Consider the following 17,164-nt stretch of genomic DNA (forward strand, 5'->3'; position numbering starts at 1 on the left):
CGCTGTGTCTTGTGTTTGTCCTCTCAGTCTGTCTGTCAGTCTGTCAGTCCGTCCTTCCGTCCTTCTTTTAAGCTCTGACTGCTGCTGCTGGCTGAGAAAGTGAAAGTTAGCAAGAGGGAACATGATATTAGCTGCTCGGTGAGTATAGTAATGTTTTTACCCTCCCGTTTTATCACACACAACAAACAAGTGGCGTATTGTGGTGACACGGTAGTTATATTTAGAACATGCTACTTTACCGTGCCGTTGTCATTGTTTTATCCTGTGTGTAACTTATTCGAAAGGGGGCTGGGCTAATTCCTGGAACACCAACGCAACTGATGCCTTCACGGTCCACAGCCCTACGTGTGTGTAAATCAAGAGCTGTACCGTGATTAACGTTTTTCTAAAAGAGTAGATACCGTGGGAAATTTCAAATAATTGAAGATTAATTTTGCTCCTAAGTGAACGGTGAATAAACCAGTCACACGTGGTTTTAAATGTCAATAGAGCCCCGGACGTGAGTGGGTTTCTGTGAACCGCCATGTTGGTAGACCTCGGATGTAAACAATGGATAGGACTGGTGCTTTATGTTGCTTTTCCACTACGTTCTCACGGCTCAACTCGTGTTTGGTTGGTTTTCCATTACAGTATAGTCCTCCTCAACGTGGGGCGGCTGCGATTCATTAAATAACTATTATCTTACCATTACTATACCTTTTAGAAACAATTATTCACAGAGACTCACAAATTAAGCGTTTAGGTAGCCAAAGGTCAAATTCACAGTGGCCTCACAAACCATGTTTAGCCCTCTTGAACATTAAATTCCTTTTAATTTAACAAGCACATGTTATGAATCTGGAATAAACATTCATATAATGATAATGAACCTCATACTTTAGCTCTTGTGTCCTTCCACAGGCTAAATCAATACATCTGGAGACAAATGTACTCCGTAAGCTAAAAACTATCAGCAGTCTGATATGAAGAACACCAGCATGAATCGTGGCCGCGTAGAACTGTTTCGAGAGAAACTTGACCACTTTGCCATCTCTGGTAAGTCACATATAAGATTCAACATTTTAAACATGGATATTGCTCGGTTTTATAATATTGATTGTTTTTTTTTATCTTTAGATTACCATGGCCTGAAGAGTCCAGGTCTTACCTGCTATTTGAACAGCGTGCTTCAGGTGCTTTTTATGACCGAAGACTTCAGGAGCTCCATAAAACAGTTTGTATAAGATTTTTTTATGATGATTACTGCAGATTCTCTGTTCATGCCTCCCTTTCCCAAGTGTGTCGGGGAACTGCAGTGGCCTACACATAATCATACTAAATACACACTATAAAAGATATTTAAATATGCAATAAGGCTGAAATGATAGTAAATTATAGGTTAATAAACATCCTCAGTTTCTTGAAATTCAAGTGTCTTTTCTTCCATGTGCTACAGATGCTGCAATGAAGAGCCAACAGCCTTTGACACTCTCCTGGGAAATATGTTCGCTGACCTGGAGCAAACATCGGCTAAAACACACAGCATAACAAAAAAGCTGGGGATCACAGACGGTAAGTTTAGGTTCTTGAGTGTTAAAGTCCCACTGCTGACTCTTGAGCCTGGGTAAGATTCAGAGAAGCAGAATATCATGTGTTATTGATGAAATTTATTTTTTTTTAATCCACCTCCTTTCACACGCAGTCTACGAGCAACGAGATGCTGCTGAATACTACGAGAAGATCCTCTGTCTGTCCAGTGCGGAGGCGTCCAAGGTCAGGACATGTTCATGTGTTTCTTTATGGGGAATAGTCACCATGAATCAGCACTTTCTTTTAGGAAAATTGAGGTGTCGCAGTTGGTTCATTACATTCAATTTACAATGGGAAATTACATAATTTTTGGCTTAAAATTACTTTTTGTTAATGTGTTTATAAGTTCTTCATATCTTTTGTGTGCAGATCTTTTACAAGTTAAGGAAAAGTGTTTTCTGCTGCACAAACACCCCACTCAGACCTGGTATTAACATTCATCCCGAGTAATGCGACCACATGCAGATCGCACATGTCTAAAAGCTGTCCATCCGTCCTGAATGTGTCCTCAGATCTGATTTAAATAATCTTTCAGAGGTGCTTTGAGGACGCGTGTCCACATCCCTAAGCTGCATGAACACACTCTGAACTTTGAGCTCTTCTCTTCACGGGATGCATCCAGTCCTACTATATCCACATATGATCTGATAACTGTAGACGGATGTTAATACCAGGTCTGGACGGGGCCTCAATGGTCTCCTGCTGTGTCTTTGTGTGCAGATATTCAAAGGTGAGCTCATCCATAAAACCACGTGTGTCGCATGTAAGAAGAGAAACGATTCCAGGAGCCGTTTTTGGATTCTGCCACTGCCGATGGAGGACTTACGTGGCCGATCCTACAGCGTGGTATTATGCCTCTTTGTGTGTTTTTCAAATGTAAAAAGAGAGGAGTTGAATGCTGCATGATTAAAAAATGAAAATGTTTACAGGAGAGAGGCCTGAAGGCTTTCTTCAAGAAAGAAAAGGTCTATGGGGAAAACAAGATGTACTGCATGCAGTGCAGAGAAAAGCAAGACGCAGTCATTGTGAGTCATTGCTTTGTTCTCTGTCAGAATACGATGAGACTTTACCACTATTTGCTGCTGTTAATGTACACTTTTGTTGTCACTGTGTGATTCAGGAGTGTGAGATGAGACATAATCCAGAGATTCTGACCCTCCTGCTCAAGAGATTCACCTTAAACGACGAGTGCAGTCGCTACATCAAGCTCCACTGTAAAGTTTACATGCCAGAGACTTTGTACATGGAGGTATTTGCTATGTAAATATGTTTTTGTTATTTTTTAAGTTAATTTTCTTTAATAAATAGAGTGTCTTCATTTGATCTTCTTTCAGAATAGTAAATATGACCTCTACGCTGTTGTGAACCACTTTGGTGACCTCACCGGAGGTCACTACACTGCAGAAATCAAATCCTTTGAAAATGGAGAGTGGTACTGCTTCAATGACAATGTTGTTGAGAAGGTAACAATGTTTATATATATATATGTTTTACATATTCAGTCCAATGAACATGCAAATACAAAAACAAAAAGTTGAGAAATTCAGCATTTGCAAACTGAGTTTTTTCACTTTTACAGGTCAGCAAGCCGTTATTCAGCCCTGGGAACACCTCTGCAAGGTAAATACAATAGTTCTTCATTTTTAACCAGAAATGACTAAAATAACACTGGGTTACAAAAAGAATTTGTAAGTTGTCTATGTCTTTTCAACTGAATTAGGACCATTTTGTTGTCACACTTTTATTCCTCTATAACTAGGTCCCAAACAGCATACCTCCTCATGTATAGGAAAGGTAAGCCAATGCAGCACATTTACTTCCTATTTATTGTGTTTGTGTGTGTATACTGCTAGACCTGAATGAGGGAGCATTGGTGTTTTTACAGCATTTATCCCATCTAACAGCTAACCAGCAAAACTGTTTTCAGCTGTGCTAACATCATTGAATGAAACTGGTGTTTGTTTATATTTTTACACTCGGCTCAACAAAATCTAGAAAATCTTTGATCTTTGCTGTTTGTGTTATTCAAGAATATTATCTTGTCTTTCTCTCCAAAGAGACCACAACTTCTGAAACTACTGAGCGTGAAGCTCGGTGTTCACGATTAGACGTGGAGTCAGAAGGAAGACATGTTGCGGCACAGAGGCGTCATTGTGAGCTGGATGAAAGTGTCAGATGTGACGGGGACCTGCTTGGTGACGTGTTGAAGACGAGCAACGGTAACTCCTCTGGGGAACTGGCAGCGCTCAAGGACTCGTTGCTTCAATCCGACTCTGAAGAGGGTGCGGATATTTTGGAGCCAAACTGGATAAATCAAAGGACGCAAAAAGACAGAGGACATCAGCATCTTAAGACAAAATCAGAAGGAGTCACAACACACTTTGAATGGAGCCAGATTTCCCCAAAGAATATACTAAAGCTGCATGATATCGCCTGGGACTGGACAGAGAAAGACTACAGTGCTGGAACAACTGAAACAAAAACTAAATGTGCGACTGAGAGAAGCCCAAGAGCTGAGTCTGCGGAAAGTGGGTTCATAGCAGGGACAAACAGCAGCTGCTCTCCCTCTCCAGGTCCTTACCCTACAAAGCTTTTGCTTCGTAGTGACAGTGCGTACAAACCCAGCGACTGTCGCTTTCGCACAAAGCACAAGAACAGCGAGAAAGCGCAGCAGGCCACGACTGTAAGTAGGAGAAAGACGCATCAAAAGAGGGAGGAACTGGTCAAACAGAAGCCGTGGAGGTGGTGAAATGGGGGGGAGATAATGTGATGTAAATTCAGTTGATTGTTTGTGAGAGATTTGCTTTTCTCTCCTGTCAAATGCATCAGACACAAGAAAATTACAAGAGATTAAAGCTGAAATTTTTGTTCTCCTATTCATGTTTTGACCTTGGGAATTTCCCTTGTTTTTCCAGTCGTTCAGGATGGGAACAAACTTTCCCTGTGGTATATACACATGACAGCCTCGGTCCTTTACTTTTGCTTTTAGTCTCCTCTTCATTTACAAGAAGTCATGTGACTTAGGAAGGCATGGACACAAAAATTTTGTTGTGCCACACCCCGATGCTGGAACGTCAGGTGGTTTCCAGTTATGACTTCTGTGATGTCAACAACAGCTCAGGTTGGATCAGAAATTGTCTTGAGTGAATAGACTGAGAAAAGCTCATATACTGTACATATACATATACAATGTTGTATTTACTATTTTCTGACTAGTTTATGTTCTGGGTCATGTTTGTTTCTGAGCAGCTCAACTCAAAAGTAAAAGACAGATTTTGATTCAAGTTTTCTGGGGACGATGGGTAATTCCCACTTAATAAGATGGCCGTTATCCAAACTGTGGGAAACTAACAAGCTTTTGTATAGATTTACACTTCCTGACATCTTTTCTCTCGTTTAATATCAAACCAATTGTATTGACGGTTATTTTTTCATGTTGTTCCGTCACTGTCCTTCTGGACTTTTGATTAGCAGGTTTTTTCACTTCACACTTTAGTTTATTTTTAACTTTATCAATCACCTGCTGTACATGAACCTTTATGGGCCAGACACCAAATAAACAGTCTGTATTTATGTATATTAAGCCTTTATTAAGTCATACTGCAAGTATTGAATAACCACAGATCGGTTTACTTGAAAAACCTTCAACAGCAACTATAAAATCAAGTGATTAAACAACCTTAAGGATGCCAACTGACATTAAACACCAACAACAAACAAAAAAGCAAGACATTTTATTTAAACAATGATTAAGACCAGCTTTTTTTTTTGCTTCATTCTACTAGAATCTAACAATGGTATTGGTATGTGGTCTCTTCAGTTTCTGTGCCACACAGGTATCGAAGTTTGTCTGGGAGCTACGCCGTCAGAGCATGGGATGAAGTAGGAGCTCGTCTTCAGACACTCCTCTGTGAGCTTCAGGCACACGAAGCAGAACTCCACCTGACAGCGGGGGCAGATGATGTTCTTGCAGCCCGTCTTGTCGTGCTCCACGCGCTGGCCACAGGTGGGACAGGCCCGGATGGAGGGACACTTGTCCACCCCCTGCACCTGAGGAAGGGCGGTGTCCTTGCACTTCGTGAGAATCTCGAGGTCGTGGTTGATGCAGCTGTCGTTGTCGCAGCACTCAGAGCGCGGAGCTCGACCTTTCCACGGCTTCAGACACTGCCAGCAGAACTGGTACGGCTTCTCGTCTGCAGCGCAGATCGTGCACTCCACACACAGGTTTGTCAGGTCCTCTCTCTCAATGTAGGTTTTACACCCAGGACACTGTTGGAAAGGAATAGTTTTTTTTTGCTTTTGTGTTTTGAGGGCTTAATTGCAAGTAATGTGGATGTTTACTCACTGTTTTGAATTCACAGTATTCTCTGGCAGCCAGATGAGCCATGTTCTCCTCAAAGTACTGCATCTCTTCAGCGGTGAGCACTGCCAGTCTGCGAACCTCCTGGTAAGTCCACAGAGCGTTGCACATCTGCACGGTGTCATCCTTCAACGCCGGGCACCTGAATTTGTACTGGCTCTGAAAGTAAACATGATGAGTCGGATCATCTCCATTGCTATGTGCAAGAGTTTATTACTTTGAATCCGCCACCGAAATGTTCACCCTTCACAAATTACTAAAATTTTAAATCTTTAAATAATTCATGTAAGCCATTGCAATCTGCCATCCTTGTCCAGCACTCTCTAGAGACTTCAATTGGCCCTTGATTCAGATTCAACATCTGTTAGATCTTAGTGCCGTTTTTGATACAGTGGACCACTCTATACTTTTAGAGCAGCTTAAGATTTTTTGGCATCCCAGGTCAGGTGCTTCAATGGCTAAAGTCTTGTCTGTCGGAAAGAAATCATTGTGTCTTACATAATACTGTTTTTATTCTGAGACTTGTCTTGTAAGGTATGGTGTTCCACAGGGTTCTGTACTGGGTCCACTATTGTTTTCATTGTACTTAGCACGTGTGTTTTTATTTTGTAATGTAAAGCACTTTAATGCAAAGTCCTATACAAATACATGTATTATTACTATTTATTATATTAATTATGTTAACTAAAAAATTTAATAAGTTGGTGCCGCTTGTATACAGTTTTGGTCAGATCTCTTTTAAAATCAGCAAACTAGCTTTTTATTTTTTGTTTTTATGATATAGCCAGTAGTGATGCCACTCACTTTTTATATTTACTTGTCTATAATAATTTTCTAACCTTTCCTTTAGATTATGACGCAAATAGAGCTGTAACTAACAATTATTTCAGTAATCGATAATAATTTTCTCGATGAATCGTTTGGTCCATAATATGTCTGAAAATGTAAAAAAAAAAAGAAAGAAAGAAAAAGTTGATCAGTGTTACCTGTCGGAAATAAATAATTGTCTTACATAATAATGTTTTATTCTGAGACTTGTCTTGTAAGGCATGGTGTTCCACAGGGTTCTGTACTGGGTCCACTATTGTTTCCATTGTACCTAGCACATTTAAGTAGCTAAAACAATCTGAAATCAAGAAAAAATGCTTCAAAATAGTTGACGAATAATATCGATTCATTGTTTCGGCTCTAGGAGCAAACAAACAAAATAAAAGGACTTTTGCATGTTTTTACTACATTGTGAGGTGAGGTACCTTATCCAGCAGGCTGCGACACCAGGCTGTCAATGACTCTGGGGTGACTGCGTGTCCACAGGACATCTCTGCTCTGAGACACACTTCTCCATCTTCTGGGGCTGAAAACAACAACAACAACAACAAGAGTGGACATTGAACTACGGTCAAATAAATAAGATTTTTTTTTTAAAAGGTTGTTCTTACGGTATGGATCCAGAGCATCAGGCCTGTCGACGAATTTCAGAGTCGTGTCTTTGGGGTCATATCTTTTCTCGTCTGTCATTTTGTGTCAGATCCTCTGATTTCTTCTTCCCTGTCTGAACTGTCGTGAGGACTGGAACTACTGCCTGCTGTGTCCGACTGTTTTCACTGTTGACTCATCCGAAATGAATTTGTCTTTTAACTTTCGCTTTCGCACCAACTACTTCAATCCAAACAACGCCCCTCCGGTGTCATTACGCACCAGTCACACCAGGCACACGGCGACAGGAGCACAGAAAGAGCGAGTGGCACAAAGAAAACAAGCGCACTATGGGGAAAATCTATCAAGTGACGATTGATGGGGTACGAGGCAGGAAGGTGGTCATTGACCTGTGCAACACCGAGGAGCAGATGCAGAAAATGACGGTCCTGCAGCTCAAAGAGAAGATTGCGCAGAGACTCCCTCCGTCAGCAGGTAAAAAAAACCACACACACACACACACACACACACACACACACTGGATTAGAGAAATAGAGCTGGGACATTTAAAAAAATGCACAAATGAAGATAGAATGTTGTTTGGTACAGGATTTAGCCTTGTATGTTAGTACGTGTAGTGATGAGGAAACAAACATTGATTATTTACTAAAAGTTATGTGGCGGTAATAAGTAAATACAGTCATAGATCGACTCCAGATAATAACAATATCGACCTCCTTTTCCTCTGTATGCTGCTCAATAAGTCGAAAAACGAATATCCTAACTCGACTATAAGCTTTAATTGTAGGAGAGAATGACTTTTAATAAAAGTAACTTAAATAAAAAAAACCTTCAGATCAACTTCAGCTCGGTGTTGATTGTGCAACCAATTAGTTGGAAATTCTTAACCCCACTGGAATGTGCCATTAACCCCTTTTGGCGGGGAAGTACACTACCTTAGAAATGTCCTTAGAAAAGCACAGTTTTTTTTTCAATAAATATAACATTAAATGAATCGGAAATGCACTCTATACATTATTAATGTGGCAAACGACTATTCTAGCTGCAAAAGTCTGGTTTTTAATGAAATATGTACAAAGGTGTATAGAGGCCCATTTCCAGCAACCATCTCTCCAGTGTTCTAATGGTACATTGTGTTTGCTTATCGCGTTAGAAGGCTATTGTCAGTGATTAATTTCTTTGGGTTTGTCGTGTGTTTGCAGGAGAGGAGAACATGCGTCTGCTCTTTGCAGACAAGCACCTGGAGGATGATGACAGTCTTCTATCTTCTTATGGGATCCAGCACACGTCCGTTATCTGTATGGTACTGAAGGTTCCTGGAGGACTGACTGCCTGACCGACACCAACACCATCCCTCTCCCCGACTCCAGCACCGTTGCTTCCTCTACTGTTCACGAATATTTAACCTTAATGGGACGTTTTCTGCTGGCCGGCTAATGTGACTTTTTTCCTTCTTCCCATGTCGCCTTTAAATATGTTGTACAAATCCAGATGTTGTTGTTCAAATTAAAATAATGTTCTCTCTAATGCCTCATGTTTGGTTAACTGCACATCAATCAGAGTGTCATATACAGTCAAAACGCTTCTTTCTGTCAAATAGTAGATATATAGTATATCAATGTCGCAATAAAGATTGAAATGTTTTTGTTAAAAAAAAACCAAAAAAAACATGCATGTCGAATAATCAGTGACATGAATAAATCAAACACCGGCAAATAAACGGATCATCTGTGCGTGTACTTGTATTTAAAAACTCTTTTAGGACATTTTCAGGCATAAACACTGGTCTTATCAGGACCAAAAACCAGGTCCTAATGAGGCAGAAACTCTTTACTGATGAACTGGTTCAGTTTAGGGCTAAGATTTGAATTGGGATTCAATGTTGGAGTCCTGGAAAGGAAAGCTTTGGAAACAGCAGTGCATAAAGATAGATAGATAGATAGATAGATAGATAGATAGATAGATAGATAGATAGATAGATAGATAGATAGATAGATAGATAGATAGATAGATAGAAAAATACCCGAAAACCCTGCGGGCTTATCCAAAGCCTCCACCCAAATAAATGATTTTACAAGAAAACACAAAATCAACATAAGAAAAAAAAACATCAATGTCCTATACAAAAGTGACAAGAAGCATATAGTAACAAATTATATATAACATAAAATGCCTACCATAAAGACAATAACAAAGCAAAAAAAAAAAATATGAGTGTGTTATGTGTGCGTGTGTTTGTGTATGGATGTCCATGAGGGGAATATTGATTTATACCCCATATTTATAAAATTCCTTGAGCATGTGTGAATCAAAATAAACCAAACATGGAGACATGGACAACAATACATGAAAAAAAAAAAAAAAAAAAAATTACAAAGCTACCGTTAAAGGATGTTTTTACAATCTTTTGGAACAGGGATTAAGATTGCATTTCCTTGTTCCAGTAAGCAGTAAAATTCCAAGACAGGCTCTATTTCTGTCAGTGTCACACCCAAGAAGTGAAAGTGAAAGTATGTGGTAAATTGTGTGTGTGTGCGTGCGTGTGTGTTTGTGAGTGAGAGTCAGCTCAACTTGTTTTCCAATAATCTGTTTGACTTGACCTTAAAGGGTGTGACAGAGTCTGACAAAGGATCAGAATGGACGACATGGACTGTAGTCAACCTCCAGGTAAGATACCACACAAACTTCTGAGCCTCTAATGTGTCGCACATTGTGTAACTTTACAAGCGTTTATTGAGAATCTCTTCTTGCACAGCTCACGCACAGCTTCATGGTTTGTTAAACCAAGGATCAACGTGTTATTTGAACAGTGTGCTGCAGGTGTTGTTCATGACCAGAGACTTCAGGGAAGGCGTGGAAAGGTTTGTGACAGAGTCACAAACTCATAATGCAATATATTTGAAATGAAATGAAAGCACAATGCATGTTTATGTCAGTGATGGAGCTTATGTGTGAATTTTGTTCAGGCACACGCGTGAAAAACCTCACACTGAGTGGATTGACCCGCAACTCAAAGACCTGTTTGATGACTTACAGCAAGGGGAAGCATACACCTATAACATCACAAAGAAGCTGGGCATCAAAAATGGTACAGACTTTTATTCCTGTTATTAACATCTGCTTCCTGTGTTCTTTTTGAATAATATATTTTTTTATGATTTTTTTTTGCTAGACTTAAAGGTGCATTATGTAATAAATCTAAAGCAACTGGCCATAAAATCCTCCTAATATGTCACAGAGACTTATGAATAATGTTCATATAACAAACTGAACTCACCAACAACAACAGTACAGACAAAATATTTGCATTCCAAAAAATATTTTGCAGACTGCAAATCATGTTTATGTTTTGAAATCATGTTTTGGCATGTGGCGCCACCTACCGCCTTCTACCAATCATTACACTCAGTAGAGTCTCAGCTGCCGAGCAACCACGGGTTGCCAGTTACGTCAGAAAGTTACGGGTTTAAGTGCATTTTTTTTTTTTTTTTTAATTATTTTGAATATCAAATGAATGTTAAATATCAAACTGACTCTGCATTTCTTCTTCCCTGCGTTCAGTGTATGAACAGCGCGATGCTGCCGAGTACTTTGAGAAGATTTTATCTCTGACCAATCCTGATGCATCACAGGTAAAGTCCAGAGGTGTTTTTAAGGGACTTTGGGGACCCATGCACTGTAATGCAGTGCTGCTAATCCAGTTTTCTTGATTTCCATGTTGTTACGCTGTTTGTGAGCACAAAATACCACGTAGAGCGCTGTTATCCACTGGTGTTGCTAATAATGGCCCAAAAATACGTCTGTGTTTCCAACATCTCTATGGGAACCCGGTGAACCAATGTGCAGATGTAAATGAAAGGCAGCATTGTTGAAATGTAAAGTATGTAAAAGTAAGTAAGTGTTTGTGTTTCCAGATTTTCCATGGAGAGTGCACACACAAGACCATGTGTTCCGAATGTGGCGCGTGCAGCGATGCAGATGGATATTTCTGGCATCTTCCTCTAGAATTGCTGGATTCGTACAGTGAAGACTATAGTGTGGTGAGGACCTAACAGAACTTCACAGCAGATTTCTCTTGTTTAAACAAGACCGTTGTTTCTCAAACCTTTAAAGGTTAAACATATTATGCGAAATCAACTTTTTAATCATTTTAATACTTATATTTGGAGGCCTTATGAGTAGGCAAAGTGTGAAAAAAGATGACTCGCTCGTGTTTTTGTGGTCTGCCTCAGTCTCAGTCCAGGAGATAAAACGTGATGTTGACTTCCACGTTCATTGCTATGCCACAATGACACATTCCCTGAATTGTTGTCTAGCGGAGCTTCGATTTGTCCCTAAAAAACACGAGAGTGCAGGTGAGGGCAATAGTATCTGGAAGAGTGGCAGTCGGCAAAGTGTTCTATTCTTGGCTGCACGGTACAGCAAAGAGTTCTACACAAACTTCAAGCCTCAGAGGATTTTCGTGCCCAGTGGATACATGTTATATATGACGGCAATGTGCTGGCTAGAGTCGGCAAATGATGGCTTTTCCAAATGCTAACTGCTGTTACATGCCGGTGATGTAGTTTCCTGTGTCTCATTTGCAAGAGACAGGCACTCAAAACCGAGCGTTCTGAACAGGGATGTTTTGGCAGGTAATTGAACTGCTGTGGTGCTTCATCCTTAAGGTATTTTGACCAAAGCATGTTACAGACATGATCATTAGGACACCAGGGGACTAGGTTAACTTGGAGAAATAGGGGATAATATGAGTCCTTTAACCCTTAGACCTCACACGGCCACATGTGCACCCTTGAAGTTGTAAAATTGCATTACCACCGCACTACTTTTTGTTTTTTTTAGATGGACGGGCTTAAACAATATTTCCAAACCTCCAATTTCGACGGAGAAAACCAGATGTACTGTGACCGGTGTGATGCCAAATCTGATGCCACCACTGTGAGTGAAATGGAAAACGTGATTCTGATTGTTTGTAAATGAAAGGGACTCCTTTATTATCATCGTGGTGGCTTTTGTCTGTGTTTCACTCAGAAATATGTCATGAAGCATCATCCAGAGGTTTTGGCGCTGCTGCTGAAGAGGTTTGATTTTGATTACTCTTACATGAGGTATGTCAAAAACAACCGTGCTGTGGATATTCCCTCCATCCTGCAGCTCCCAAAGGTACGTACTGTGCTTTATGTGTTACTACCTCAGCGCACATTGTTTCTTATTCCTGACTCTGATTCTTGCCATTTCCATTCCATTCCATTCAGAATCAGACATATAAGCTGTATGCACTTGTGGAGCACTTTGGTGATCTTAGAAGTGGACATTACACGGCAACAGTCAAATCACCGGATGATGAGATATGGTATAACTTCAATGATGCCAGAGTCACATTGGTGAGGATGTATACACACACTGTACACATCAATGTTATTTCTTCAAAAAAAATGACTGTAAAAAAAAAGAGTATTCATCATAGTATACCTCTTTTTTCATTACACAGATTCACTGCCCGCTATTCCAGGGTAATATCATTGCGAAGTAAGTTTTAATAATTCCTTTTATCCAAACATACATCTGCTTATTTCTTAATTATGTCTTTTCATTAGTCTCTGTCTGACCTCTCCCTCACTTCCTGTTTTTCAAGTCCTCTCTTAAAACGCATTTTTTTTCTCTTTGGCTTTTTTTTTTTTTTTTTGTTTTACTACTGTTTTTATTTGTCATGTCTGTGTATAGCACTTTTACCATCTGTGTTGTCTTAAACATTTAGTGCTCATGTGCCGCAGGTGCATATTTTGGAACTCCTTATATGGACATCCTGGGGGTGTGTGTTTATAGGTCACATATTCAGGCTTTAACAAATATGTCTTCTTATGTGTTGCTGAGTCAAAGGATTGATTCAATTTATATCACATTTTTTAGTTGCAATAATTGTGTGGAAGTCACAAAAATTGACCTTTTTGCATTCATAAAATAAAAAAAACGAGCCAAACAAACTTTGAACTGTTTCTACATCATAGTGTTTTATGTTTTTAAATGGGAGCTTACTACATGAACAAAGAACAAAATTACATTCTTTACAAGGGAGAGGTGCAATCTGCAGTCTCACCAATAGATGTCAATAATTCTTACACACTTAACCTTTAAGCATTTTTGACCACTGCACATTTTGTTAAAGACAAACTGTATATCACGCAGAAATGACCTTTGTTTCTTTTCACATTTCTCCCTCTAGATCCTCCAGTGTTTATCTCCTTTTTTACAAGAAAACCAAAAGTGAGCGATGTGTATTTTCATTATTATTTAGGGCTGGGCACATTAACCCAAAGTGCGTTTCCATGCCGTCCGACCGGTAAAAGACGTGTGACATTGTTTACTTGCAACGGCACCGGAGTTCAGACATGGTTTACCAGTTAGCTGTGTTAGCTGTGTTAGCTCCTTTAACACCGTTAGCGCGCCTACAGTCGAACAAATAACCAGTGTAGCTGTGTACTGCGTATGTGTACCTCTGTTTTTAAAGTTTAGCGTTACTTTAGAGACTCATTCGGGAGTCATGTAAACATGGCGTCTTTTTTCGGTCAGTCATCGTGGAAACGCGTCATGTGTTAAAGTGCGTTAACATTGACTCTGTTAGCGCCGTTAACGTGCCCATCACTATAATATTACTATTCACAACTTATGGGACTAATAGCATCAAAATCATTTAGCGGTTGTTGTGATCTGCTTGATTAATTTGAATCCTATCTTTCAGCCCGTGTTGCAGAAACGTGCACTCATAGAATCATCGATAACAGTTCACCAGGCGATGGAGAAGAGGGTGAGAAGAGAACAGAAGTGGGTGATGACATCTGCATGGACATAGATCAGCCTAAGACGAGAGTAGACGATCAGGATCATGGATCCAGGCAGGAAAGCCAGGGTTGGAATGATGTAAGCAGTCGCTGCGATGATCCTCTAGCTGCTCACGCTGAAAAACCAAAGCAAGATAAGAAGGACATAGTAGAAGATGATCAGGAAAGAGGTCAGGCAGCACAGAGAGAACTGTTCCTCACAAACAATCAGCTTAAAGACAGCAAAGGGTCTGTTCTCGTTGCTCACACTGAAAAACAAAAGCAAAACGAGGGGAACGCACTGAAGGATGGGGAGGATGGAGGACACACAGGAGCTGATGAGCAGGTAGAGCAGAGCAGAGGAGAGGATCTAGAAGCTTTAAAGCAAAATGAGGTGAACATATTGAAGGATGATGATGAAGGAGACAGACAGACAGAAGCAGACGAGCAGGTAGGAGAGGATCAGGACTTTATCAGCGCACAAACAGATGATGAAAAACTGGACATCAGTGACAGGCTTGAGCGTGTTTGCAAAGAAGATGAGATGATAGAAGTGCAGAGGGGAGTGTTGAATCTGAAGATGCCCAGGGTTGAATCGAGTCAAGGTGATGGGGAGGAAACAAAGGTAGAGTTCTCTTTAGAAAACCTTGTCAGGGACACACAGAATCAGGCCGCTGAAGGATTAGACGGTGTTAGAAAGAGCCTTAATAAAGATCAGGAAGATGTGCAAAATCATGACAAACAGGTGGACATGGAGAAAGGGGAAATAGAGATTAAAGATGACAGAGATAGACAGACTGTAGCACATCACCAAACACTCGGGAAAAGACAACACTTCAGATATGATCTCTACTATCTTACTGTTAGTGAGGACAAAAGGCGAGTTCTGGAAAAGAGGGAACTAGATGATGAAGGCGACCAGGAAGGAGCGACTGGAGGTGAGAGTAAAGCTCTCTTGACAAAGTATGATCTCTACTGTCAAAGTCTTCAGTATAGTGCAGGAGGAGGTCAGAAAAGATCAGAAGAGGTCAGGTTGTCTGACAGACGTGAGAGGAGGGCTAGTAACCGAGGTAAGGAACACAATAGAAGAGACGATGAACCTGCACAAAGAGAAGAAACATCTACGACCAAACATGGCTTCAGTGCAAGTCTGGAAGATGAGAACGAGAGAGAATCGGAGGATTTTAAACAGAACAAAGCAAACCAGCAAATCAGTGTTTTCCACACAGAACATGAATCTGTCAGTGCAGAGGAAAAGACAGCACAGGGGGAGTCAAAGCCAAAAGGAAAATCTGGATGTAAAGAACTTACAATTACAATAATTGAGGAGGAATTTATGAAAACTCCTGAAGGTATTGAAAAAAGTACAGGAAAGACAGTAAGAACAGTAAGAGTAGGAAAAACTGAAGAAACAGAGCAAGACTGATGCAAATGTTATTTATCACTGCTGGGATTCTGATTGTACTTGTTGTGTTTAGTGTACATAGCAATAATCCAGTTTGATGCATAAATAATGATTCTGGACCTTTGACCCTTTTGGTTAATGTATACTTACTGATAATATCTTTGTCACTCTCTCCTCTCTCTCTCTATGGTTTGATTGACCCAGTTAAAACAATATATCTGTCTGTTTTATTGCTTAGGCCTTAACACGTTATATAAGCTAAGGTGTAGTTTAAGATAAAATACTTGGATACTTTAACTTTGAATGTGTTCCTTTGTATGTAACTGCTCCATACTACATCGGTTGGTCTCCATGTTGCTTACAAATCACAGTGGTAACACAAATGTTTTATTTTCTTTGAAACCAATTGATTGTGTTGTCGTTTACTATAAACCATCGGGGACTTTAATTTAATTATTAAAGAATAAAAATATGTGGAGGATCATTGAAAGCTGTTTCTTTATATTTGTGTCTTTATATTTCTGCAATGTTTATTTATTTCTACATTTAAAAAATAACAACTTTCTCATCACGTACTCCGACACGTCACGCAAAGTGTGTGAACTGTATTTCTGTTCTACAACTAAAATCGCTTATCGCAGGTCGTTCCTCCCTGCAGCTGTTAGACTGTACAACAAGTACTGCTCTAAGTAGACCCCCCCCCCCCACACACACACACACACACACTCCACTCTCCATGTGCAATATACTGTTAATTTTCATTGGTGTAATATACTGTATATATTTTTTCATAATGTAAATTTTTTTTAAGTGCAATATATTGTCATTTTTCATACTGTAAATTTTTTTATACTGTAGTTTTCTCATCAGTGCAATATCCATATCCTTATTTAATATCCTTATTTAATAGCTCAGCCTTGTTTCCTTACACTATAAATACCATGTGCATACTGTGTATATTCTGCAGACCGGTTGTAATGTACATTCTACATTCTATTTTTAAACCTATTTTTATAGTCAGTGTTAATATCTTTATATATTGTACTTTATAGATTCTATTTCTTTTTGGTAATGCATGTTTATTATTTATTATCCTTATCCTTACTGTCTTGCTGCTGTAACACTGTAAATTTCCCCACTGCGGGACGAATAAAGGACTTCTTATCTTATCTTATCTTATCTTATCTTAAAAGGTACAATAATTATATAAACATACATAAAATGAATTCCTGTAAATTCACCTGTTGCCAAAAGATTTGTCTATATTATTCTTTAAGCATTGTGGGACAACCTTTACTTTTTTACACTTTTGTTTATGGTATGAAATTGCACTTAATTAATACTGTGTCGGTCATATACCAAAGGTCAAGTGTGTTATAGGACATATATTTAAGATACTTTTTATGATCTGCAGTCTCACACCCTGGACCTTTAAAACATCCAGTAACAGCATTAATAGTAATCATTAAGCACGTACTAACAACTTATTCTACAGAACCTTATTCTACCTCTATAACGACATAAATTAAGATTTTTCCTTCATAAGGTGTTAATACGTGCTTAATATGTACTAAT

The 17,164-nt window shown here is 39.5% G+C and overlaps 4 protein-coding genes across 4 annotated transcripts; 3 read left to right on the plus strand and 1 right to left on the minus strand.

Moving 5' to 3' along the window:
- The first annotated feature begins 41 nt into the window (after positions 1–41).
- On the plus strand, positions 42–4,389 carry LOC310944748 (ubiquitin carboxyl-terminal hydrolase 12-like). Its single transcript, XM_083910557.1, has 12 exons — positions 42–138; positions 901–1,035; positions 1,117–1,213; positions 1,436–1,551; positions 1,682–1,752; positions 2,290–2,415; positions 2,499–2,594; positions 2,690–2,818; positions 2,904–3,032; positions 3,149–3,189; positions 3,329–3,363; positions 3,627–4,389. Exons 2-12 carry the CDS (start codon positions 963–965, stop codon positions 4,316–4,318), a joined length of 1,605 nt encoding a protein of 534 aa, XP_083766683.1. The 5' UTR covers positions 42–138; positions 901–962; the 3' UTR covers positions 4,319–4,389.
- Positions 4,390–5,224: 835 nt separating this feature from the next.
- On the minus strand, positions 5,225–7,497 carry LOC310944380 (putative E3 ubiquitin-protein ligase RNF144A-A). The gene is made up of 4 exons (XM_083910149.1): positions 7,369–7,497; positions 7,183–7,283; positions 5,915–6,088; positions 5,225–5,838 (listed from the first exon to the last, which is right to left on the minus strand). The coding sequence occupies exons 1-4, from the start codon at positions 7,445–7,447 to the stop codon at positions 5,386–5,388; spliced, it is 807 nt and encodes a 268-aa protein (XP_083766275.1). The 5' UTR covers positions 7,448–7,497; the 3' UTR covers positions 5,225–5,385.
- Positions 7,498–7,695: 198 nt separating this feature from the next.
- On the plus strand, positions 7,696–8,927 carry LOC310944381 (uncharacterized protein; the record flags this gene model as incomplete). The annotated part of the gene is made up of 2 exons (XM_083910150.1): positions 7,696–7,840; positions 8,569–8,927. 2 exons carry the CDS (start codon positions 7,696–7,698, stop codon positions 8,700–8,702), a joined length of 279 nt encoding a protein of 92 aa, XP_083766276.1. The 3' UTR covers positions 8,703–8,927.
- Positions 8,928–9,915: 988 nt separating this feature from the next.
- On the plus strand, positions 9,916–15,943 carry LOC310939174 (uncharacterized protein). The gene is made up of 11 exons (XM_083903852.1): positions 9,916–10,033; positions 10,122–10,227; positions 10,333–10,454; positions 10,928–10,998; positions 11,281–11,406; positions 12,209–12,304; positions 12,398–12,529; positions 12,622–12,750; positions 12,858–12,895; positions 13,590–13,630; positions 14,106–15,943. The coding sequence occupies exons 1-11, from the start codon at positions 10,003–10,005 to the stop codon at positions 15,608–15,610; spliced, it is 2,397 nt and encodes a 798-aa protein (XP_083759978.1). The 5' UTR covers positions 9,916–10,002; the 3' UTR covers positions 15,611–15,943.
- The last annotated feature ends 1,221 nt before the right edge of the window (positions 15,944–17,164 follow it).

The sequence above is a fragment of the Microchirus variegatus genome (assembly GCF_963457635.1).
Source record: "Microchirus variegatus genome assembly, chromosome: 2".
In the NCBI taxonomy this organism is placed as follows: domain Eukaryota; kingdom Metazoa; phylum Chordata; class Actinopteri; order Pleuronectiformes; family Soleidae; genus Microchirus; species Microchirus variegatus.

What these genes read in the sequence shown, in the direction of transcription:
- LOC310939174 (XM_083903852.1), top strand. Translation starts at nt 10,003, where the DNA reads ATGGACGACATGGACTGTAGTCAACCTCCAG. An exon ending in GAAGCTGGGCATCAAAAATG is followed by an intron (nt 10,455 to 10,927) that starts GTACAGACTTTT and finishes CCCTGCGTTCAG; the next exon opens with TGTATGAACAGCGCGATGCT. An exon ending in ATGATGCCAGAGTCACATTG is followed by an intron (nt 12,751 to 12,857) that starts GTGAGGATGTAT and finishes TTCATTACACAG; the next exon opens with ATTCACTGCCCGCTATTCCA.
- LOC310944380 (XM_083910149.1), bottom strand. Translation starts at nt 7,447, where the DNA reads ATGACAGACGAGAAAAGATATGACCCCAAAGACACGACTCTGAAATTC. An exon ending in GTCGCAGCCTGCTGGATAAG is followed by an intron (nt 6,089 to 7,182) that starts GTACCTCACCTC and finishes GTTTACTTTCAG; the next exon opens with AGCCAGTACAAATTCAGGTG. An exon ending in AATACTGTGAATTCAAAACA is followed by an intron (nt 5,839 to 5,914) that starts GTGAGTAAACAT and finishes CCTTTCCAACAG; the next exon opens with TGTCCTGGGTGTAAAACCTA.
- LOC310944748 (XM_083910557.1), top strand. Translation starts at nt 963, where the DNA reads ATGAAGAACACCAGCATGAATCGTGGCCGCGTAGAACTGTTTCGAGAG. An exon ending in GTGGCCGATCCTACAGCGTG is followed by an intron (nt 2,416 to 2,498) that starts GTATTATGCCTC and finishes AAATGTTTACAG; the next exon opens with GAGAGAGGCCTGAAGGCTTT. An exon ending in CAGAGACTTTGTACATGGAG is followed by an intron (nt 2,819 to 2,903) that starts GTATTTGCTATG and finishes ATCTTCTTTCAG; the next exon opens with AATAGTAAATATGACCTCTA.